This window comes from Salvelinus fontinalis, chromosome 39, assembly GCF_029448725.1.
Source record: "Salvelinus fontinalis isolate EN_2023a chromosome 39, ASM2944872v1, whole genome shotgun sequence".
NCBI lineage: Eukaryota > Metazoa > Chordata > Actinopteri > Salmoniformes > Salmonidae > Salvelinus > Salvelinus fontinalis.
The window spans coordinates 17,711,167-17,735,007 of record NC_074703.1 but is presented as its reverse complement, the minus strand read 5'-3'; the positions used below and the strand labels follow the sequence as shown (position 1 = coordinate 17,735,007).

The following is a 23,841-nucleotide window of genomic DNA, read 5'->3' as shown; positions in this document are numbered from 1 at the left end:
GCCAGCAAAGCCACTACACAACACAACACTAAACAATATATTAATTATAACGGTGATGGTGACGAACAGTGCCCACAAACTGTTAGGACCTACATAAAGCTGTCCTAACAGCAGTCCCAACACCTTACAACTGGCTATCAGTGGAGCCTTGTCTGGCAGCGAAACAGTTCATTCAGCCTCATTTACTGCCTTTTTAAAATCATAGCTGATTTGGCTGACTTGCTTAAACAAATGTGGTTTCTACTGACATTTGAGATGTACAAATTATGGCATAATGGGACGACGAGCGGATAAGAGGCAATCCGTAATTTAGATTAAGACATTCATGAGCGAGCTAGGACGGATATTGTCAGAACAACTATTTGTTCAGCACTTTTGAAATGTACAGCGCCAGAATTCTGAGCATGGGCCATTCTTACAGTATTCTCCCTGTACACCAAGTCAGAACCGTAGGATAAATAACGGGGGCATATAAGCAGACAATGAAAGCTCTTACAATATTCAATGATTACATTTCTCTAAAACAGGCTATAGGCTACATGTGCATCACCAAGTCCGAATTATAGGTGAAATTAAGAGGGGAAAATGGACCAAATGATTAGCGTGAGGCACATGGGCTACTAACAGCTTACTACAGAACATACACTTAGTATTACTTTCTTAGCTACAGTATACATATCTCCCTGGCATATTACATCATTTATGCAGCAGCATACAAGACATTTTTGGACACACCTTGGTATGCTGTGTTCACTTCCTTCCAAACCATTCATTGTTGAATTTGAGATTTCCAACTTGTTGTGCTAGCTAAGATTTTGAAAGAGATTTTGAAAGTATTTTTTGGCCACATTTTATCTGTGTCCAATGACCTTGAGCCTTCTTGGATGGGCACTTTTAATGTAACTCTATGGCAGCACCCAAAGGGCTAGAATTTTCAAAATCCACCGTTAGACTTCGCGGTGAAGTAGTGTCCCCATGAGTGAGAGAATACTAAGCCAATCACAGCGCAACGCTCCGTATTTTCTGCTGGCTTGCCCCATCACCACAGAACACACTGAGCTGCCTTATTCAAGAAAACAAAAAATAGACTATGTTTGTATGCAGCTTTATTAACTCAATGATATTTCTATATGTTTTTTTTTTACATTGTTTGCAAACTGGTATGTGACACATATTAATGCCAAAATAACATGCAAAACAGGCAACCCCCCCACCCCAAAAAATAACATGTATAATTTCTTTGCAAGAAATGTGGGGCTTGTCTGAAAGATATTTACATGGTTATCAAAATGTCACGCCATGGTAAGACTACATGAAACACAGCCCTTATTTTAAATCCCCAATGGGAAAAATAAATGGTGGAAAAACGATTGGAACCATTTTCCTGTTTGACCGCTAGGTTTTATGGGTATTAGGACACCTTCACTGTGGATCTTTATTGAGCAAGTCCACAGTGATCTATTCTAAAAACCAATGGAAATACCTTCTGAAAAGATCCCAAAGCAAAGTGACAAAAATTTGAATAAATGTATCGTTATATGATTATAACTAGGACAATTGGAGACATAGCTGAATGGTATTCCTAATAACTTGTTCTGGGTGATATCAAATACATCTCAAGACAGACACTGTTCCGCTTTCCTTCTATTGATCTAATTATATTCTAATAGCGTTTGTAGACTGGTGTACTTTCCCTTATTGGTACATCAGTCTCAGTCTCTGAATGCTCAATGTGTCTGCATAAGGAATAAATAGCAAGGTTGTCTAGAGGACAAGCTGAACTGTAAGCAGTAATAAAAAATGTCTTCCTCAAGCAGAACTAAATCGTTGGTGAAGCATGCCTCTACAATGTTCCATGGGGACATACCGGTGATTATGTGCTGACAGGTGAAAAAGTGTCTGCATAAAAGAGAGAGGTCTGCATAAAAGAGAGAGATACAGCACAAACACATACATGCACACACACGTGCTTACTCTGAATTGTAGGTAATGTTTGTGTCTGAAGTGATGGATGTTAATAGCCTTATTAGGGGGGGTTCTGTTGTAGCCTTTTGCCCCTGTCTCCCCTCCCATTAGTATGAGACCTTACTAATGATCCCTGTGAATATTCATCACAGTGTTTAAGGCAGTCACTATGTCCTGCAGAACTGAGACAGAGAGAATGACAAATGGAGATAGTGAGAGAGAAAAAGACAGTCAGAGAGATTGTAGTCTTAGGTTAATGTATCCCTATGTGAACCACTTACTTTCATTAAAAGAGCATTTTATTAATGACTATTTCTTAATTCTGATAATAGTTTAATCTCGATCCGTTCATTACATTACATTATGGCACTTAAATCCCTTCAGCCCGTAGCTACAGAACCCTGCATAAAAGCATGAACTGTGTTTCCACAGTATTTAAATGCTCAATCAGGGCTTTATTGCTACTCAGCAGGCATTAAACTGAGTCAGTACAGTCACAGACTAATGAGTATTCATATGGACTGCAGAGTTCACAGCTGAAAGGTGTCAGAGGTGCCTCCGCAGGTTAATATCAAAGTTTGGTTCATTAATATGGCAAAAGAAAGAGTTTAAAAGAGAAGAAAAAAAACATGTAAACGGGAAGTGACCCCAGTGTCTTGGGCCAGCAGCAGCAGTGTCAGTCCCGGCCCACCTGTCAATCAGGCTCCGGACTCAGACGTCATTAGACGGCTGATAGCTGCCCGTCACTCAACAATGAGGATGTTCTGACAGGCTTCTCCCTGCTATCTGTACCGTTGCCTTGGACAACAGTGATTGACAGCAGGGGGCTAACCTCAGCAGTTCCCTCTGACCATCATGGTGTCAGTGGCACGCTGAGTTACTGTCAGTTTGGTCAACACCTGAGGGAGAGACACACAATTAATAACCATTTAACAACACAGACTCAACATCCTTTCAAGAGAGAGAAAACGTGTGTGTGAAGTTCAGACAGTTTCCAAACAAAACCCCACCCCACCCAGCACTACTGTTATAAAACCTCTGTGAGCCATTAATGTGCCACATCACACTTCTCAAATCCCATCTTCCCTGCTCAGTTGGAAACTAAAGTTTTCTACAAACTCCATTAAACTGTCTATTGAAGTCTTATGAAAGTTTTCAAAGTGTCAGGAGAGTGAAAAGCAGCCCAGCAGGACATTGGGCTGAGGGCTCCATCCTGTATTAGCTTATAGGAAATGGACTGTGTGTGGTGTGGTTTGTAATGTAAGTCTATGAATAATTCACACAGGGATCATTAGCAGCAAGCAAACCATCAGAGACAGTTGATCTGGGACTGCTGGACTTTTGATAATATACGGTGGCCATTTTGTGCCGGATTGTTCACCATACATTAGTTAGTGCAATGGAGAGAAAAGGAAACTGGCGTACTGACCTGGGCACAAACAGGGTGGAGTCCCAAAGTAGTGTCCAGCTGCTGTTTGATCAGACCACACCTCAGAGCCAAAGCAAAGCCCTGGATCACCTCCCCTGCACTGGGCCCCATCAAATGGAGACCTACCACACGCTCCTGTGGAGGTGACAGAACACACACACACACACACACACACACACACACACACACACACACACACACACACACACACACACACACACACACACACACACACACACACACACACACACACACACACACAATAATATACATAAAACACACACACAAATACGCCTATACAGGGTGGCAAAAGCTGAATGAACATGGATAAGTGTTCCTCTAGAGCAGGGATGGGCAACTCCAGTACTCCAAGGCCTGACTGGTGTCATGCTTTTGCCCCAGCTAACACACCTGACTCCAATAATTGGTTTAATCAGCTGTGTTTTCTAGGGATGGCCCCAGAGGACTGGAGTGGCCCATCCCTGCTTTAAAGGAAAGAGAAAACCCTCAAAGAGTAAAGACATTTAAAGTATAGCACTAAAATCCCAAACACATACAGTTGAAGTCGGAAGTTTACATACACCTTAGCCAAATACATTTCAACTCAGTTTTTCACAATTCCTGGCATTTAATCCTAGTAAAAATTCCCTGTCTTAGGTCAGTTAGGATCGCCACTTTATTTGAAGAATGTGAAATGTCAGAATAATAGTAGAGATAATTATTTATTTCAGCTTTTATTTATTTCATCACATTCCCATTGGGTCAGAAGTTTACATACACTCAATTAGTATTTGGTAGCATTGCCTTTAAGTTATTCAACTTGGATCAAATCTTTCGGGTAGTCTTCCACAAACTTCCCACAATAAGTTGGGTGAATTTTGTCCCATTCCTCCTGACAGAGCTAGTGTAACTGAGACAGGTTTGTAGGCCTCCTTGCTCACACGTGTTTCTCAGTTCTGCCCACAAATTTTCTATAGGCTTGAGGTCAGGGCTTTGTGATGGCCACTCCAATACCTTGACTTTGTTGTCCTTAAGACATTTTGCCACAACTTTGGAAGTATGCTTGGGGTCATTGTCCATTTGGAAGACTCATTTGCGACCATTCTTTAACTTCCTGACTGATGTCTTGAGATGTTGCTTCAATATATCCACATAATTGTCCTTCCTCATGATGCCATCTATTTTGTGAAGTGCACCAGTCCCTCCTGCAGCAAAACACCCACACAACATGATGCTGCCACCCCGTGCTTCACGGCTGGGATGGTGTTCTTCGGCTTGCAAGCATCCCCCTCTTTCCTCCAAACATAATGGTGGTCATTATGGCCAAACAGTTCTATTTATGTTTCATCAGACCAGAGGACATTTCTCCAAAAAGTACGATCTTTGCCCCCATGTGCAGTTGCAAACAGTAGTCTGGCTTTTTTATGGCGGTTTTACAGTGGATATAGATAATTTTGTACCTGTTTCCTCCAGCATGATGCATGATTTGCACTTTTTGCACAAAAATAGGTTAATCTCTAGGAGACAGAACACGTCTCCTTCCTGAGCGGTATGACGGCTGATTCCATGGTGTTTATACTTGCGTACTATTGTTTGTACAGATGAACGTGGTACCTTCAGACATTTGGAAATTGCTCCCAAGGATGAACCAGACTTATGTGGAGATCAAAAAAAGAAATCTGAAGTCTTGGCTGATTTCTTTTGATTTTCCCATGATGTCAAGCAAAAAGGCACTGAGTTTGAAGGTAGGCCTTGAAATACATCCACAGGTACACCTCCAATTGACTCAAATTATGTCAATTAGCCTGTCAGAAGCTTCTAAAGCCATTACATAATTTTCTGGAATTTTCCAAGCTGTTTAAAGGCACAAGTCAACTTAGTGTATGTAAACTTCTGACCCCCTGGAATTGTGATACAGTGAATTACAAGTGAAATAATCTGTCTGTAAACAATTGTTGGAAAAATGACTTGTGTCATGAACAAAGTAGATGTCCTAACCGACTTGCCAAAACTATAGTTTGTTAACAAGAAATTTGCGGAGTGGTTGAAAAACCAGTTTTAATAACTCCAACCTAAGTGTATGTAAACTTCTGACCTCAACTGTATGTCCAGGTATTGTGCCCTGTTCCCCGTGGCGATGACGAGTGTCTCTGATGTGTGATAGGTCCTCCTCCCGTTGACATCTTGTCGCCTGATTGGATAACAGCCACAGAGTGACATGACATCACTGACCAGTGTCGTTACTATCAAAATCCCATGGGGAAACACAGAGAATCCTCGCTTGAAGTCCCCTATCCAAACTGCTTCCTCGTGCTTAGCTGTACACTACACCCACCACCACCCTGTCCAACTGTCCAGACCTCCCTCTACTCCCATTATTCTCACCTGTCCAGAAGCCCCTCCTCCATGCTGACCTGTACAGTGTGTGGCTCCAGTATCTCTCCATGGGCGTTCAGGTAGGTGACATCACTGTCCCTCAGCTCCCTCCTCAGCTCAAAGCTCACAGACTTCACATGTTGTTGTACCGCCTCCACCATTTCACCCTAGCCCTGGGACACTACAGGCCATAATAACACATAGCAACAGACCATATGAACACATAGCAACACACACATCTAATCAACCACTAGCATTTAAACTCTGGATAGGACGCAAATAACTATAGATAACACACACATTCAATATTGACTCAATGGAACAAAATACATATCTAGACTATAATAGAACTGATGTCCCAAATACATATCATGCACTGTAACTGATGTCCCAAATACATATCATGCACTGTAACTGATGTCCCAAATACATATCATGCACTGTAACTGATGTCCCAAATACATATCATGCACTGTAACTGATGTCCCAAATACATATCATGCACTGTAACTGATGTCCCAAATACATATCATACACTGTAACTGATGTCCCAAATACATATCATGCACTGTAACTGATGTCCCAAATACATATCATGCACTGTCACTGCAGCCCCAGACCCTCTCCAACTCTCACCCTGTTCCTCAAACTTCCAGCAGTACTTCCGGGCATCCTTGATGGCTTTTCCCAGCAGAGGCTTGGTGCAGGAGCTTCCTGGGAATACTGCCCATGCTCACACTGGAACCAGCTAGACCTGGCAGACAGCAAAAGTCAATAACTACTTAGAACATGATTGAGCACAAAATGGCATTATGTAATGAAGTAATAGACAATATGGTGAAAACACTGTCTGCATCACACACCCCATTTAGTGCCTTTAGGGGTGGGAGCCACCAAGTCAAGGACCAGCACCCTCCTCCCAAAGCCAGCAGCTTCATGAAAGAGAAAAGGCGAAAAAGAAAGGGGGAATACGGACAGAGAAGTGGGTGAGGGTAAAGAGAGGTGTCAGTCAGATAAAGTAAAATCCCAAATCCTCTCACTGTCAAGTTCCTTCCTCTCATTTTCACTTATCTCTGGATTTCAGAATATAACAGCTCATATCATTAGCATAAAATCAATTTATATGATAATTATCACAGTATGCTTGGGCACACTGTGAGTATTGGCCAGATCAGATGACTGCTGATTAAACGAGTTAGTGTGTATAGGCTGGCTCACAGCCAATTGGGGTTAACACAGCTTTATGCAGGTTGACTACATGTAGAGATAGGGAATATCTGACCTTTGAAGAGGGTTGCAAATCCCAGAAAGGAGAAAAGGAGATTCAAATGGACATATAGGGATCAAGATAGAAAGATCATTAAGAAAGCCTGCAGGGAGAATGGATTAAACTCAAAAAATTGTTATTAATGAGTTTCTCTGAAATTGAAACGTAATTAAAAGAACAATTCCTCTTAAAAAAGAGCAAGACTAGAAGAGAAGGTGAGACAGGTCCATAAAGAAGGTGGTAGATCAGTGACACACAGGAAGAGACACAGACAGACAGTACTGTAGGTGTTGTGTCTAGACACACAGAGCAGTCAGGGGATGTCTGTTGCAGTCAGGTCCTCCACCTCATATGCCTTTAGAATAGAGGGGACAGAGACAGACAGGGAGAGAGAGAGCATTAGGGTCCATACTAGTCATACAGTAAGCATTAGCTGTTTGATATTTCCATTAGAGAAGGAAATGAGGCTAAATCACAACCTTGAGCACAAAGAGACTTCTTTGTCTCTCTGGGTGAATATTAGCACACCACATCATTCCTCCAATAACCCCTGAGAAAATGTGTCACCTCGTTTCACTCTGAATTTGAAAGACATTATGCCCTCTTAAAAAAAAGGAATCTTTAAAATGATTTAACATTTCAGTCTAGGGGTGTTTCTATCAAAGGTGGTGCAGGGAGTGTGGAAAGGAGAATTCTGTTGTGTCCACAGAGATTTTTTACAACCTTTCAGATATTGTTATAGGAGCTATTCTATTGCAACATAAAAACATCCTTTATATCCACACCCATTTCAACATCCATGTCTGATCCATAGTGGGTTGGAATTAGATCGGCAAGCAGTCTCAGAGTGAAACATAGTGAAGGGGTGTAAAAATACAAGTTAGGGCATTTTTCAACAAACATTTGCATCAGCAGCAGAAACACATCTCATTGTACCGTTTATGATATTATGTCAATCAATTCGACTGGGACTCGTGAAGTTTACAGTTCAGCACTGCCTCTTTTCAATTTATGTTGGTGCAATGTAGCCACCTGGTGGATAAAACCAGAGCTGCACTGAACGTTATACCACAGAATTTCTAAACCATCTTTGACTATACTATTGATTATCAATAACTAAATATTGGATGGGTCCAAATCATTTTTTAAATAATCTGATTTCGTAGAGGAACAGGATCTAAAGAGAAGCATACAATATGTATTTACCAACACAATGCGTAAATACATTTAATTAAACATGAATCCCACCAACGGAACGTGTTGTTGGAAAGTTCTATCAAGTATGTACTATCGTTCAACATGATTCTGGAAGGAGTAAGTTATAGCGGTGAACTTTTCCAAATAGTTTCGCTGAAATTTCTGACTCAACCGTCAGCGAGCGTGCCGATTTTGTCAGGGGACAGTACACAAACGCATGCGCAAAAGGTGCTGCGCTGGTGTTCACTCGTGGTGAAAACAGGCAAAAGCATGGATATGAATATCACTGTAATTATGTGAATACACAATAATATATTCAATCAATCAGTTAACGTTAGTGTGTTAAATGCAATACAATTTTGCACTAGGTCTGATATGTAATGAAAACACCCTGTTCTTCTATAATCATAACAGACATACTGCATGATGACATCACCATTACATTGTATCAGTCAAAGATTTTATTTCAACAATATAATGGTAACAAATGCACATAGAGAAAGGGAGGGTCGCTTTTGAGTAGAACAGCTTTTTACACTTCTGTAGCTACTAGGTATCATTTAGTCGGAGGGTGACACATCGACAAAACGGCCGCATGGCGGTCAGGGGAGGTGGTGCACTGTATTTTGGGAGGACGTGTAGCTCCGCGCTGGGACTGGTTCTTTTGCAGCCATTTTCTGTCCAACCAACGGCCGTTTTGAGAAGGTAACCAACCAGGGCTTCATTGCAGGTTTGTGCCTGGCTCCGGCCAATGATTGTTAACCAATTCCTCGTTAGCTCGAATGGAAATGTCCATCTCTGACTAATTTGTATTTGTTGCGTTTAGGAGTTTGAGAGCAGGAAGTCTCGTAAAAATTATGAGTTAGCTTCATGTCCCCCTGGTTCCGTTTTCAATACAAAGAACAGGCCGAAATGCGAACTTCCGATATGGAATTTCATTGTGAACAGACAGGTCTTGCAATGAGACCACCAACGTGGCTACAGGATAACGTGAAATTGTACCCAGAATGCTTTCGTTGAAACAATAGTCGTTGATTAGTCGAAATAAAAATGTGTGAAGGTCAAATGGCTACCTAACTAAAGCCTTTGCTTCCTTTGTCCAAATTATATTTTGCGCGAAACATTTTCTAGCTAACGTTAGCTTGCTAGCTTCCCATTTAGCAAACAACCACTCATTTGGTCAGCGAAATTAACTAATTCGGTAGACATGCTAGCTAACAGTTTTCTAGCAACCTAACCTGGCGAACACTTAGCCAGCTAGCTAAACATTATTGTTTAGCTAACTAGCCAGTCAACAGTAAGTGCCTTCCAACAATTCAGCTATTTGAGTCAAACCATGTCGTCCTTTGTTCCAGATGGAAGAAGACCGTTCCACCACCGACGCCTCCCAGCTAACGTTAGGCATATCTGGCGAATACATGTCAGGAGGATATGTACTCCAGTCTCAAGATGGTAAGAGACATCAGTTGATACATTCAAGCCTAATTGGGGAACCAGGTGTGCGCATATCATGAATCGATGGGATTAAAATAAAAAACAGGACAACACACACATCACGACAATAGACACCACAACACTACACAGAGAGACCTAAGACAACAAGATAGCATAGCATGGCAGCAACACATGACAACACAGCATGGCAGCAGCAGAACATGGTACAAGTATTATTGGGCACAGACAACAGCACAAAGGGCAAGAAGGTAGAGACAAAACAGCACGCAATGCAGCCACAACTACATTATCACATTCTTTACATCTCAATGCAACAGTGTCAGTACCTAATGCCTACAATCAATTATACATTAATATAATATATGTGATGAAGATGATGGAGAGGAGAGTCTGAACGACCATGAAGACGGGGGCATGAAAGAGAATTTCCGGGAGCAGGACATCTACCTCCCCATCGCTAACGTGGCACGCATCATGAAGAACGGCATCCCACAGACCGGGAAGGTAACCATGGTGTGTGTGTGTGTGTAGGCTGTGTGAGAGCAAGACTTGTGTCGTATTCATTAATGTACACCATAGTAAAATGTTTAGTAACAGAAAACCAAAAGTTTCTTATTGGACAAGTTCAGATAGTCCCTCCCTGTTTCAGTCTATTTTTTGTTCTTATCCGTTTGGTGCCAAGTGAATAAGACCCAGAAACGTTCTCATCTTATTCCTCTTTGTCCTAAATTGTGTGTGTGTGTGTCTCACAGATAGCGAAAGACGCCAAGGAGTGTGTGCAGGAGTGTGTGAGCGAGTTCATCAGCTTCATCACGTCGGAGGCCAGTGAGCGCTGCCACCAAGAGAAAAGGAAGACCATCAACGGAGAGGACATCCTGTTTGCCATGTCAACCCTGGGCTTCGACATGTACGTGGAGCCCCTCAAACTCTACCTGCAGAAGTTCAGAGAGGTACGACTAAACACACTACTTCTGCTCTGACAATTAGTCTCTCACACACAATCACAAGTGTCCATGAACAATCGCACATCACATGCTATTTAATCTCTCACAATGTGTTGTTTCCTAGGCGATGAAGGGGGAGAAGGGAATCCCAGGTGTGTCGGTGGGAGAAGGCCTGGGGGAGGAGCTTACAGACGACAGCTTCAGTAAGTGGTTCAGAACAGTTCTCAATTTTGTTATCCCAAACTAAAGTAGAGGCTTTACGGTCATGCATACATATGTCAAATGTATGCAGGCATTAGTAATTCGCTTTGGCTAAAAGCGTCTGCTAAATGGCATATTATAGTCTTGTGCTGTGGACGGTTTTGTAACGTCCTCTTCCCTCTATTCCAGCGAATCAACTGCCAGCCGGAATAATAACAGCCGACGGCCAACAGCAGAACGTCATGGTGTACACCACCTCATATCAACAGGTAAGTGGCATCATATCAACAGACAAGTGACATTTGAACCAGAACTAGACCATTACGACATATCCATGACCGTTCTCTCCATTGCCTTTGTCTGCTCCTGTAGATTCCTGGCGTGCAGCAGATCCAGTTCTCATGACGAGACCTTGCTCCTGCTCTGACCGCGGCGGCCATCGACCGCACAGACACAGACCTGGTGACTGTAGGCTGAGCGTATGACCTCACCGTCAAAGGCAATCATCAGAAGGACAGGAGGTCTCGGAGGGGGGCTGTTATGGGGGGGGGGGGGGGGATGTGTTAACCACCACAACCCTGTCATGTAAATGTGCAAGTCTGTTCACTAAATGTAGTACGTAGTCATGAGGTGCCACAAGGTTTGGAGTACATCTTTCAACCAGTTTGGGATACTTTATTTTTAATGCTAATTGGACCACTTAGTTTGTTTTTGTACATTGATTGTTTTATGCAGGTTTGGGAGGTGGAATGGGATGTTTTTTTGCTCCCTCATTTTTGAACCATGAGGAGAGGTGCCCTTAATGTCAGCTCTTTTCTACGTGGACAAACTAATACCATGTGCTTTAATGTGATGTAAATCCTTTGAATAAAAATCCAAATGACCCAATACTTTCTGGTTGTCATCGACCTCTTTACACACATCTGAATGATTACACCATTTTGCAGAGCTACTGTAATAAATGTAATTTACTGTAATTTATGGCTCCCGAGTGGGGCAGCGGTCTAAGGCAATGCAACTCAGTCACTACAGTCCTGGTTTGAATCCAGGCTGTATCACATCCGGCCAGGATTGGGAGTCACACAGGGAGGCGCACAATTGGCCCAGCATCGCCGGGGTAGGCCGTCATTGTAAATAAGAATTTGTTCTTAACTGACTTGCCTAGTTAAATAAAGGCTAAATATATAAAAATAAAAAAAATAATAAGCAGGGGTCAAAGTAGATTTTATTTATACCTGGAATGGAATGTCAATCAATACTGTTTTATTCAATGTGACAGTTAAAAATGATCAGTTACAGTTCAGCCATGTAAAGAGTTAACTGTTCCATGAAGAGAACCACACAGCAGTATCTGGTGAGGAGGAGCATGTCTGAATCGCCGTGTCCCCAGCCAGCTCAACCACTCACTGGACCCATATGATCACTTGGCTACGCTCTCTAATATCAATATGCCTCGTCCATTACTGTCCTGGTTAGTGATTACTGTCTTATTTCACTGTAGAGCCTCTAACCCTGCTCAAAATGCCTTAACCAACCATGTTGTTCCACCTCCTACATATGTGATGACATCACCTGGTTTAAACGTCTCTAGAGACTATATCTCTCTCATCATTACTCAATGCCTAGGTTTACCTCCAATGTACTCACATCCTACCTTACCTTTGTCTGTACACTATGCCTTGAATCTATGCTATCGTGCCCAGAAACCTGCTCCTTTTACTCTCTGTTCCAAACGTGCTAGACGGCCAGTTCGTATAGCCTTTAGCTGTACCCTTATCCTACTTCTCCTCTGTTCCTCTGGAGATGTAGATGTTAATCCAGGTCCTGCAGTGCCTAGCCCCACTCCCACTCCCCAGGTGCTCTCATTTGTTGACTTCTGTAACCGTAAAAGCCTTGGTTCCATGCATGTTAACATTAGAAGCCTACTCCGTAAGTTTGATTTGTTCACTGCTTTAGCACACTCTGCCAACCTGGATGTCTTAGCCGTGTCTGAATCCTGGCTTAGGAAAACCACCAAAAACCCTGAAATCTCCATCCCTAACTATAACATCTTCCGCCAAGATAGAAGTGCCAAATGGGGCGGTGTTGCAATCTACTGCAAAGATAGCCTGCAGAGTTCTGTCTTACTACACAGGCCGTTAGGAAAGCTAAGGCTAGCTTTTTCAAACAGAAATTTACATCCTGTAGTACAAATTCAAAAAAGTTCTGGGACACTGTAAAGTCCATGGAGAATAAGAGCACCTCCTCCCAGCTGCCCACTGCTCTGAGGCTAGGAAACACTGTTACCAACGATAAATCCACTGTAATTGAGAATTTCAATAAGCATTTCTCTACGGCTGGCCATGCTTTCCACCTGGCTACCCCTACCCCGGTCAACTGCCCGGCACCCTCCACAGCAACCCGCCTAAGCCCCCACCATTTCTCCTTCACCCAAATCCAGATAGCTGATGTTCTGAAAGAGCTGTAAAATCTGGACCCCTACAAATCAGCCGGGCTAGACAATCTGGACCCTCTCTTTCTAAAATGATCTGCCGAAATTGTTGCAACCCCTATTACTAGCCTGTTCAACCTCTCTTTCGTATCTTCTGAGATTCCCAAAGATTGGAAAGCCCCTCTTCAAAGGGGGTAACACTCTAAACCCAAACTGCTACAGACCTATATCTATCCTACCCTGTCTTTCTAAGGTCTTCGAAAGCCAAGTCAACAAACAGATTACCGACCATTTCGAATCCCACCGTACCTTCTCCACTATGCAATCTGGTTTCAGAGCTGGTCATGGGTACACCTCAGCCACGCTCAAGGTCCTAAACGATATCATAATTGCCATCGATAAGAGACATTACTGTGCAGCCGTATTCATCAACCTGGCCAAGGCTTTCGACTCTGTCAATTACCACATTCTTATTGGCAGACTCGACAGCCTTGGTTTCTCAAATGATTGCCTCGCCTGGTTTACCAACTACTTCTCTGATAGAGTTCAGTGTGTCAAATTGGAGGGCCTGTTATCCGGACCTCTGGCAGTCTCTATGGGTGTGCCACAGGGTTCAATTCTCTGGCCGACTCTCTTCTCTGTATACATCAATGATGTCGCTCCTGCTGCTGGTGATTCTCTGATTCTCTGTATACTTCTGGCCCCTCTTTGGACACTGTTAACTAACCTCCAGACGAGCTTCAATGCCATACAACTCTCCTTCCGTGGCCTCCAACTGCTCTTAAATGCAAGTGAAACTAAATGCATGCTATTCAATCGATCACTGCCCGCACCTGCCCACCCGTCCAGCATCACTACTCTGGACTGCTCTGACTTAGAATACGTGGACAACTACAAATACCACGGTGTCTGGTTAGACTGTAAACTCTCCTTCCAGACTCACATTAAGCATCTCCAATCCAAAATTAAATCTAGAATCGGCTTCCTATATCGCAACAAAGCATCCTTCACTCATGCTGCAAAACATACCTCATAAAATAGCCTCCAACACTTTACTCAACAAATTGGATGCAGTCTATCACAGTGCCATCCGTTTTGTCACCAAAGCCCCATAAACTACCCACCACTGCAACCTGTACGCTCTCGTTGGTTGGCCCTCGCTTCATACTCGTCGCCAAACCCACTGTCGCCAAGCACCAGCTGTCAGAGCAGCTCACAGATCACTGCACCTGTACATAGCCCATCTGTAAACAGCCCATCTGTCTACCTCATCCCCATACTGTATTTATTTATTTATCTTGCTCCTTTGCACCCCAGTATCTCTACTTGCACATTCATCTTCTGCACATCTACCATTCCAGTGTTGAATTGCTATATTGTAATTACTTCACCACCATGGCCTATTTATTGCCTTAACTCCCTTAACTTACCTCATTTGCACTCACTGTATATACTTTTTGTTTTCTTTTTTTTCTACTGTATTATTGACTGTATGTTTTGCTTATTCCATGTGTAACTCTGTGTTGTTGTATGTGTCGAATGTCTATGCTTTATCTTGGCCAGGTCGCAGTTGCAAATGAGAACTTGTTCTCAACTAGCCTACCTGGTTAAATAAAGGTGATTTTTTTTTTTTTTTTTTATCAACATCACTTTGCTGAAGTGAAACTAAAGTAGAGAGACAGTATATTGTGTACAGGACCACTCTCCAGCACTTCAGAAATCCCTTAAACAGCTATACGTTCAGACTATACACTGAGTCTCCTACCCTTTGACAGCAAGGACAGAGAAATTATCCACAAACATTCTTTACAGGTGAGCAGAGAGTTTAAGAAATATTAAGTTGAAGATGAGATTTACATTATTTACCGTTCACATTTCCTTTTTTATTTACACTGAACAAAAATATAAATGCAACACAAAGTTTTGGTCCCATGTTTCATGAGCTGAAATAAAAGATCCCAGAAATGTTCCATATGCACAAAAAGCACATTTCTCTCATAATCGATACACAAATTTGTTTACATCCCTGTTAGTGAGCATTTCTCCTTTCCCAAGTTAATCCATCCACCTGACAGGTGTGGGAAATCAAGAAGCTGATTAAACAGCATGATCATTACACAGGTGCACCTTGTGCTGGGGGCAATAAAAGGCCACTAAAATGTGACGTTTTGTCACACAACACAATGTCATAGATGTCTCAAGTGTTGAGGGAGCGTGCAAATTGGCATGCTGACTGCAGGAATGTCCACCAGAGCTGTTGCCAGAGAATTTTATGTTAATTTCTCTACCGTAATCCACCTCCAATGTCGTTTGAAAGAATTTGGTAGTACATCCAAACAGCCTCACAACCGCAGAGCACGTGTATAGTTTCGTGTGGGAGAGCGGTTTTCTGAATTCAACGTTGTGAACAGAGTGCCCCATGGTGGTGGTGGGGTTATGGTATGGTCAGGCATAAGCTTAGGACAACAATGGCATTTTATTGATGGCAATTTGAATGCACAGAGATACCATGACGAGATCCTGAGGCCTATTGTCGTGCCATTCATCGCCTCAGCATGATAATGCACGGCCCCATGTCATAAGGATCTGTACATAATTCCTGAAAGCTGAAAATGGCCCAGTTCTTCCTGCATACTCACCAGACATCCATTGAGCATGTTTGGGATGCTCTGGATCAACGTATCAACGTACACAACAGCGTGTTCCAGTTCTGGCCAATATCCAGGAACTTCGCACAGCCATTGAAGAAGAGTGGCACAACATTCCACAGGCCACAATCAACAGCCTCTATGTGAAGGAGATGTGTCACGCTGCATGGTGCAAATGGTGGTCACACCAGACACTGACTAGTTTTCTGATCCACACCCTTACCTTTTTTTAAGGGATCTGTGACCAACAGATGCATATCTATATTCCCAGTCATGTGAAATCCATAGATTAGGGCCTAATTAATTTATTTAAATTGACTGATTTCCTTATATGAACTGTAACTCAGTAAAATCTTTGAAATTGTTCCATGTTGCATTTATATTTTGTTCAGTGCATATGTTAAACGTTTTATACTTTAGTTATAGGACTTTTATCTATGTTGTAATATCATGTATCAATATCAGTTAATATCATCCCATTAGACAATGGTGACAACTCTAAAGCTTAAACTATCAAGAGCTGATTTCAATCAATACTTCATGGTCTCTGTCTAGATATGGCCACCTCCAGCAGTCTCCTGTCTGAAGAGCAGTTCCTGTGCTCTGTCTGTCTGGATATGTTCACTGAGCCAGTCTCTATTCCATGTGGACACAACCTCTGCAAGGCCTGTATCAGTGGATACTGGGATACCAGTGACCTGTGCCAGTGTCCAATGTGTAAAAAAACATTTGATAAGAGACCAGATCTGTTTGTCAATACTTTAATTTCTGAGATGGCTGCTCAGTTCAGACAGACAGTTGAAGTTAAAGCTACCAGCAGCCCACACCAATGCCCTGACATAATTGTAGAATTATCCTGTGACATCTGCACTGGGATGAAGCTCAAGGCCCTGAAGTCCTGTCTGGTGTGTCAGACCTCTGAATGTGAGACTCACCTGGAGCCTCATCAGAGAGTCCCAGCCTTAAAGAGACACAAGCTGATCAACCCTGTGGAGAACCTGGAAGACAGGATGTGTAAGAAGCATGACAGACTCCTGGAGCTGTTCTGTAGAACTGACCAGACGTGTGTGTGTCAGTTCTGCACTGAGACAGACCACAAGACTCATGACACTGTCCCTATAGAGGAAGAGTGTGGAGAGAGGAAGGCTCAGCTGAGGACGACTGAGGCAGAAGTTCAGCATATGATCCAGAAACGACTGCAGAAGTTCAGCAGATGATCCATGAGAGACTGCAGAAGGTTAAGGAGATTAAACACTCAGTAGATCTGAGTCAAAAAGATGCAGAGAGAGAGATATCAGACAGTGTGCAGGTCTTCACTGATCTGGTGCGCTCCATTGAGAGAAGCCAGGCTGAGCTCATTGAGGTGATTGAGGAGAAGCAGAAAGCAGCAGAGAGGCAGGCTGAAGGGCTCATTAAAGAGCTGGAGCAGGAAATCACTGAGCTACAGAGGAGAAGCACTGAACTGGAGCAGCTCTCACACACTGAGGACCACCTCTACCTCCTACAGAGCTGTCCATCCCTCTACAACCATCTACACACCAAGGACTGGTCTAGAATCAGTGTTCACAGTGATCTGTGTGTGGGGACTGTGAGGAGAGCTGTGTCTCAGCTGGCGGTAACACAGAATAAAGAGATGGAGAAGCTTCCTGAAGTCAAACTGAAGAGGATTCAGCAGTATGCAGTGGATGTGACTCTGGACCCTGATACAGCACATCCCTACGTCATCATGTCTGAAGATGGGAAACAAGTGAGACACGGAGGCACACGGCTTAATCGTCCTTATAATCCAAATAGGTTTGATCAAGTTTTAAATGTCCTAGGAAAGGAGGGTTTCTCATCAGGGAGATTTTACTATAAGGTGAATGTTCAGGTGAAAACCATGTGGACTTTAGGAGTGGCCAGAGAGTCCATCAACAGGAAGGGGAACATCACAAAGAGCCCATTAAATGGATACTGGACTGTGGTCCTGAGGGATGAGAGTAAGTACTCAGCCTGTACCTTCCCCAGTGTCTCCTTATACCTGAGAGAGAATCCCCAGAAGGTGGGGGTGTTTGTGGATTATGAGGAGGGTCAGGTCTCCTTTTATGATGCAGAGGCCAGGTCTCATATCTACTCTTTCACTGGCTGCACCTTCACTGAGAAAGTCTATCCATTCTTTGGCCCTGGCAATGATAAAGGTGAAAACTCTTCCCTTCTGTTCATCTCTCCTGTCAATCACCCAAACTGAGTTCTGAACTGAACTAAATGACCAGTACATTTAGTAAATGTAGAATAATCATAATCTGTCATCATACAGTACACCAGGGAGAATATTTCACTGTAATGTAATTACTGGTGGTGGTTGTTTGGGTCCACCAGCATTGTCAGCTATAAGAAGATATACGATCTCTCCAGGCTCGTAAGGTATGATTCATATCTGTTACATTTCTGAGTTACATTTCTGAGGAATTTCTGATAATGAGATAATATAAGCAACATTTTAGCTTTTTAAGCTCATTTATTGTTTGCACGGTATACTTCTAATAACCTTTAATAAACTTGAATCCTGGATTTGGAATCATACAGTAGAAGTAAGAAATACTTGAGTCATTTTGATACACTATCCTAGTCATTCAGTGGAAGTGGTTTCAGTCCGAGCCTGTCTCGGTATTGGTCCATGTATGGCCGAACCGCCTCCCACACCTAGAGAAGGCCACGGGTGAGAAACATAAACAGAGAAGTTAATTTTTATCTGCCTCGTTATCAATTACCTGGAATGATGAATATAATACTGAGATAGGGTGAGTCTCTTGCCTTTTCCTCTCTGAGGAGCGTGTGAGCAGCCTCGATGTCAGGACTCATTTGACGGTCATGATCCCAAGGCCTGATGGGAAATAAGAATCAACTGATGTGCTGTAGAACTCTCCCCACACCTTTCCAGAACAACAACATTGGGCAGTCCTCGAATCAGAGATCCACATTCTCATGGTTCGTACCTGACAACAGTACGCACTAGCTCATGGACTTTCTCCAGAGGGGTAGTGGACTTGAGCGGGCGGAGAAACTCCAGGGCTTGACAGGCAGCGAGCAGCTCTATGGCCAGAACTGAAAAGCAGAGATGCCTTTTTATTCTCATGGTTAACTCTGTATGCATGATATTTGATGGGACGAGCATATCACACACTAATGCCACATGACTGTACTATACGAGTTACCTTGCTCTACGTGTTCCACCACCCTCAGGGCCTTCCTAGCGGCCCAGCCACCCATAGATACATGGTCTTCAGTGGCTGCGCTGGTGGACAGGGAGTCCACGGAGGACGGGTGGCACAACGCCTTGCTCTCAGATACTGCAGGGGAGCAGAGACAGACACACACACAAACATTTTCTGTGTGAGCACACACACACACTCAAACACGCACACACAGAGACCTACCAAGGGCGGCAGCAGTGCAGTGTGCAATCATGAAGCCAGAGTTGAGGCCTCCGTCTTGGACCAGGAAGGCAGGCAGCTCACTGAGGGAGGGGTTGACCAGCCTCTCTGTCCTCCTCTCACTCATACTGGCCAGCTCATGGACCCCGATGGCCAGGTAGTCTAGAGCCTGGGGGAGAGAGAGGGTTAGCCTTGTCCCAGATCAGTTTGTGCTGCCTTGCCTACTCCTGTGATCATTGGTAAGGCAGTACAATGATATCTATGACCAGTCTAGGAAAGAGGGGGAACAGTACTGAAGGAACCGAGAAATTTATTGTATGGAGTGAATCTGTTTGTCTGTGACTCTACCTTGGCTGGGTATTCTCCATGGAAATTACCCCCAGAGATAGTCTCACCTCGCTCTGCAAAAACCAGCTGGAGGAGAGTTAAGGTTTCGTATTTGGGACAACATTATGAGTCTAATATAAACTGTATACAGGAAACCAAAGCCCATGTGGGCTAGTCCAAGAGCTCCCCCTTGTGGTGAACTTATATAATCACAGGAGGGGACTAAAAGGAGATCAAAGAAAGACATGACTTCTTCAAGTAAATATAACATAATTGTAACACTTTGGGAAGATACAGGGTTGTCAGTGGCACTGTTGAGCTCAGTGGTGAGGATGCTCTTAACAAAGGCTATGGTGTCGTTAACCACCCCATGAACCTACAAGAGAGGAGAGAGACATAAATAAACACTGGTACTAGGGTTAGTTCACTCCAGCCCCTCACTGCAGCGGTACAAAGAGTTGTAACACACACACATGCACACACATGCACACGAGCGCACACACACTCTACCTGTGGGATACAGCGGAGGGTGTATGCATCCTGGACACGGTCACATGTCCTATGACTATCTACAGGAAAACACAACAAAGGAAGTCAGAGACAGGAAATGACCAAACAGCACTGTTAAGGTTCCCACCAAACGTCTTTTTTTGGACACAAAATCATAAGAAGAATTGAGTGTGTGTGTTTCTGTGTGTGTGTTTCGCCTGCCTGACTTTACCAGAGATCTGGGAGGGGAAGACGTCCGAGTGGAGTAGAGAGCGCAGTCTCAGTGCCACCTCTATCTGACCAGGGTGTGGCCTCACTGCATGGATGTCTGGAAGGGCAGAACAAATCAGTACACAATGGAATGGAACGGGTAACTTCTTATAGCTTTATCAAAGCTCCAACAGTAAAATCACTATGTGTGTGTGTGTGTGTGTGTGTGTGTGTGTGTGTGTGTGTGTGTGTGTGTGTGTGTGTGTGTGTGTGTGTGTGTGTGTGTGTGTGTGTGTGTGTGTGTGTGTGTGTGTGTGTGTGTGTGTGTGTGTGTGTGTCACCGCTGTGGAAGGCTTTGGTGGTGCCCCTCAGGGCCTCCAGGCTGAGGGCACCGATGATGTCAGCCTGCCTGGCCACGCCCACAGCTCGCTCCACTGCCTCCGCCGCCAGAGATGACATCATCTGAGTCCCGTTGATCAGACCGATGCCCTGCACGATAAAACACTATCACACTATCTACTGCGATTATATCCCAGATATGATATAATCTAACCCCAGTTATCAATAATCAGAATATGACTACTTAATCAATGCCTGATAGAAAATCCAACAAATAGTAAAAACAAGAGAGTTCCTACTGCTACAGCTCTAACACTGTACCTCTTTCGGCTTCAGTACCAAAGGTGTGAGTCCATGACATTCCAGTACCTGGAAAAGGAGGAAAGAAAGAATAAAGGAGAGGAGAAAGAAAGACGAAGGAAACGAGTTAGAGGCCTTAATGTATACATTCTATCTCAGTCATTCATCTAACAAAAACACATTGGTCCTCTGAGGTGTGTCTTTGGGTTGAGAGAGAGGCATTGTGGTTAACCCAACTGTTTTGGCATGGTCCCAGCCGCATTGAGGCGACCACATCCTGCCCTCTCCCATAAGGCCCAGGGTGAGGTGGGCCAGGGGGGCCAGGTCTCCACTAGCCCCTACCGTCCCCTTCTCTGGCACCCACGACAGGCAGGAAGCTGGGGGAGTAGAGAGAGACATCTGTCACACACACACACAGACGCACAGATACACACAAGCTCAATGTACCTGGACAGGACATGCATACACACAATCACACACGTACACATGCACAAACACACCCACAGAGTTCACGCTTGCTATTAGTCAAACTGTTGAATCAGAATTTCAATGAATATTGTTATTGTAGACTGGGTTTACCATTGAAGGCTTTGACCATAGCCTGGACCGTTTCCATGGAGACGCCACTGTACCCTTTGGCCAGAATGTTGATCCTCAGAGCCAGTAGCATACGGGTCCTCTCTACACTCAATGGGGTGCCCACTCCTACACACACACACACACACACACACACACACACACACACACACACACACACACACACACACACACACACACACACACACACACACACACACACACACACACACACACACACACACACACACACACACACACACACACACACACTTTTCGATATGTGTATTTCAATTACACCAGGGGTGCAATTTAGTCAAGGGCAGACCTGATCTGTCCCTTGGATATAAAGGTATTATAATGACATATACTGGGTTTATATAAGCATGGTACCCACCAGCACTATGAGATCGAATCAGATTCACCTGTAGTTCACTGAAGACAAAAACACACACACACACACACACACACACACACACACACACACACACACACACACACACACACACACACACACACACACACACACACACACACACACAGTCAATAAATGATTCTGACAGTTAGCGATTGACAAACAGATCTAGTTCACAATGTTTATTCAGATGGGAAAAGACTAGTTCTTCCCAGCTAGTTAATAAACAACTTACATGAGCTTATCTTTCGGAATGAGCGTATGAGCAAATTTCCCAAACCCTGTGTTGACGCCATAGACAACTACAGGGGAAGAGCACACAGATATACATAAAGAGACATAAACACATGTAGAATCATACATTCTATTCATCTATGGCAATATATTCTATAGCTATATAATCTATTAATATACACTGCTCAAAAAAATAAAGGGAACACTTAAACAACACAATGTAACTCCAAGTCAATCACACTTCTGTAAAATCAAACTGTCCACTTAGGAAGCAACACTGATTGACAATAAATTTCACATGCTGTTGTGCAAATGGAATAGACAAAAGGTGGAAATTATAGGCAATTAGCAAGACACCCCCCAAAACAGGAGTGATTCTGCAGGTGGTGACCACAGACCCCTTCTCAGTTCCTATGCTTCCTGGCTGATGTTTTGGTCACTTTTGAATGCTGGCGGTGCTCTCACTCTAGTGGTAGCATGAGACGGAGTCTACAACCCACACAAGTGGCTCAGGTAGTGCAGTTCATCCAGGATGGCACATCAATGCGAACTGTGGCAAAAAGGTTTGCTGTGTCTGTCAGCGTAGTGTCCAGAGCATGCAGGCGCTACCAGGAGACAGGCCAGTACATCAGGAGACGTGGAGTAGGCCGTAGGAGGGCAACAACCCAGCAGCAGGACCGCTACCTCCGCCTTTGTGCAAGGAGGTGCACTGCCGGCGCCCTGCAAAATGACCTCCAGCAGGCCACAAATGTGCATGTGTCTGCTCAAACGGTCAGAAACAGACTCCATGAGGGTGGTATGAGGGCCCGACGTCCACAGGTGGGGGTTGTGCTTAAAACCCAACACCGTGCAGGACGTTTGGCATTTGCCAGACAACACCAAGATTGGCAAATTCGCCACTGGCGCCCTGTGCTCTTCACAGATGAAAGCAGGTTCACACTGAACACATGAGCACATGTGACAGACATGACAGAGTCTGGAGACGCCGTGGAGAATGTTCTGCTGCCTGCAACATCCTCCAGCATGACCGGTTTGGCAATGGGTCAGTCATGGTGTGGGGTGGCATTTCTTTGTGGGGCCGCACAGCCCTCCATGTGCTCGCCAGAGGTAGCCTGACTGCCATTAGGTACCGAGATGAGATCCTCAGACCCCTTGTGAGACCATATGCTGACACATGCACATTTGTGGCCTGCTGGAGGTCATTTTGCAGGGCTCTGGCAGTGCACCTCCTTGCACTAAGGCGGAGGTAGCGGTCCTGCTGCTGGGTTGTTGCCCTCCTACGGCCTCCTCCACGTCTCCTGATGTACTGGCCTGTCTCCTGGTAGCGCCTGCATGCTCTGGACACTACGCTGACAGACACAGCAAACCTTTTTGCCACAGTTCGCATTGATGTGCCAACCTGGATGAACTGCACTACCTGAGCCACTTGTGTGGGTTGTAGACTCCGTCTCATGCTACCACTAGAGTGAGAGCACCGCCAGCATTCAAAAGTGACCAAAACATCAGCCAGGAAGCATAGGAACTGAGAAGTGGTCTGTGGTCACCACCTGCAGAATCACTCCTGTTTTGGGGGGTGTCTTGCTAATTGCCTATAATTTCCACCTTTTGTCTATTCCATTTGCACA

The 23,841-nt window shown here is 44.1% G+C and overlaps 3 protein-coding genes and 1 long non-coding RNA gene across 12 annotated transcripts; 2 read left to right on the top strand and 2 right to left on the bottom strand.

The window, feature by feature from the left end:
* Positions 1–1,086: 1,086 nt before the first annotated feature.
* On the bottom strand, positions 1,087–8,666 carry LOC129838751 (uncharacterized). Of its 4 annotated transcripts, XR_008756893.1 has the most exons (7): positions 7,053–8,666; positions 6,634–6,702; positions 6,407–6,524; positions 5,809–5,951; positions 5,490–5,585; positions 3,395–3,529; positions 1,087–2,864 (listed from the first exon to the last, which is right to left on the bottom strand). It is a non-coding gene; the product is annotated as an uncharacterized LOC129838751 (long non-coding RNA). The 4 variants fall into 4 exon arrangements; XR_008756891.1 differs by having other exon boundaries at positions 6,634–8,666; XR_008756894.1 differs by lacking the exon at positions 5,490–5,585 and having other exon boundaries at positions 5,780–5,951; positions 6,634–8,666.
* A 183-nt stretch (positions 8,667–8,849) lies between these two features.
* Positions 8,850–11,381, top strand: LOC129838750 (nuclear transcription factor Y subunit beta-like). Of its 3 annotated transcripts, none has more exons than XM_055905910.1 (7): positions 8,850–8,939; positions 9,590–9,686; positions 10,063–10,202; positions 10,442–10,639; positions 10,758–10,836; positions 11,024–11,103; positions 11,207–11,381. In XM_055905910.1, the coding sequence occupies exons 2-7, from the start codon at positions 9,590–9,592 to the stop codon at positions 11,237–11,239; spliced, it is 627 nt and encodes a 208-aa protein (XP_055761885.1). In that variant the 5' UTR covers positions 8,850–8,939; the 3' UTR covers positions 11,240–11,381. The 3 variants fall into 3 exon arrangements, with proteins under 3 accessions (XP_055761885.1, XP_055761886.1, XP_055761884.1); XM_055905911.1 differs by having other exon boundaries at positions 8,875–8,964; positions 10,063–10,193; XM_055905909.1 differs by having other exon boundaries at positions 8,875–8,964.
* A 5,089-nt stretch (positions 11,382–16,470) lies between these two features.
* On the top strand, positions 16,471–18,140 carry LOC129838746 (E3 ubiquitin-protein ligase TRIM39-like). 4 transcript variants are annotated; one of them, XM_055905904.1, is made up of 3 exons: positions 16,471–16,697; positions 16,731–17,071; positions 17,104–18,140. In XM_055905904.1, the coding sequence occupies exons 1-3, from the start codon at positions 16,471–16,473 to the stop codon at positions 18,138–18,140; spliced, it is 1,605 nt and encodes a 534-aa protein (XP_055761879.1). The 4 variants fall into 4 exon arrangements, with proteins under 4 accessions (XP_055761879.1, XP_055761880.1, XP_055761878.1 ...); XM_055905905.1 differs by having other exon boundaries at positions 16,471–17,117; positions 17,197–17,222; positions 17,302–18,140; XM_055905903.1 differs by having other exon boundaries at positions 16,471–17,068; positions 17,101–18,140.
* Positions 18,141–18,517: 377 nt separating this feature from the next.
* LOC129838396 (histidine ammonia-lyase-like) lies at positions 18,518–21,661 on the bottom strand. Its single transcript, XM_055905322.1, has 13 exons — positions 21,571–21,661; positions 21,229–21,368; positions 21,013–21,141; positions 20,694–20,841; positions 20,375–20,470; positions 20,164–20,222; positions 19,949–20,029; positions 19,675–19,740; positions 19,330–19,495; positions 19,108–19,242; positions 18,889–18,997; positions 18,707–18,776; positions 18,518–18,595 (listed from the first exon to the last, which is right to left on the bottom strand). The coding sequence occupies exons 1-13, from the start codon at positions 21,659–21,661 to the stop codon at positions 18,518–18,520; spliced, it is 1,368 nt and encodes a 455-aa protein (XP_055761297.1).
* Between the last annotated feature and the right edge of the window lie 2,180 nt (positions 21,662–23,841).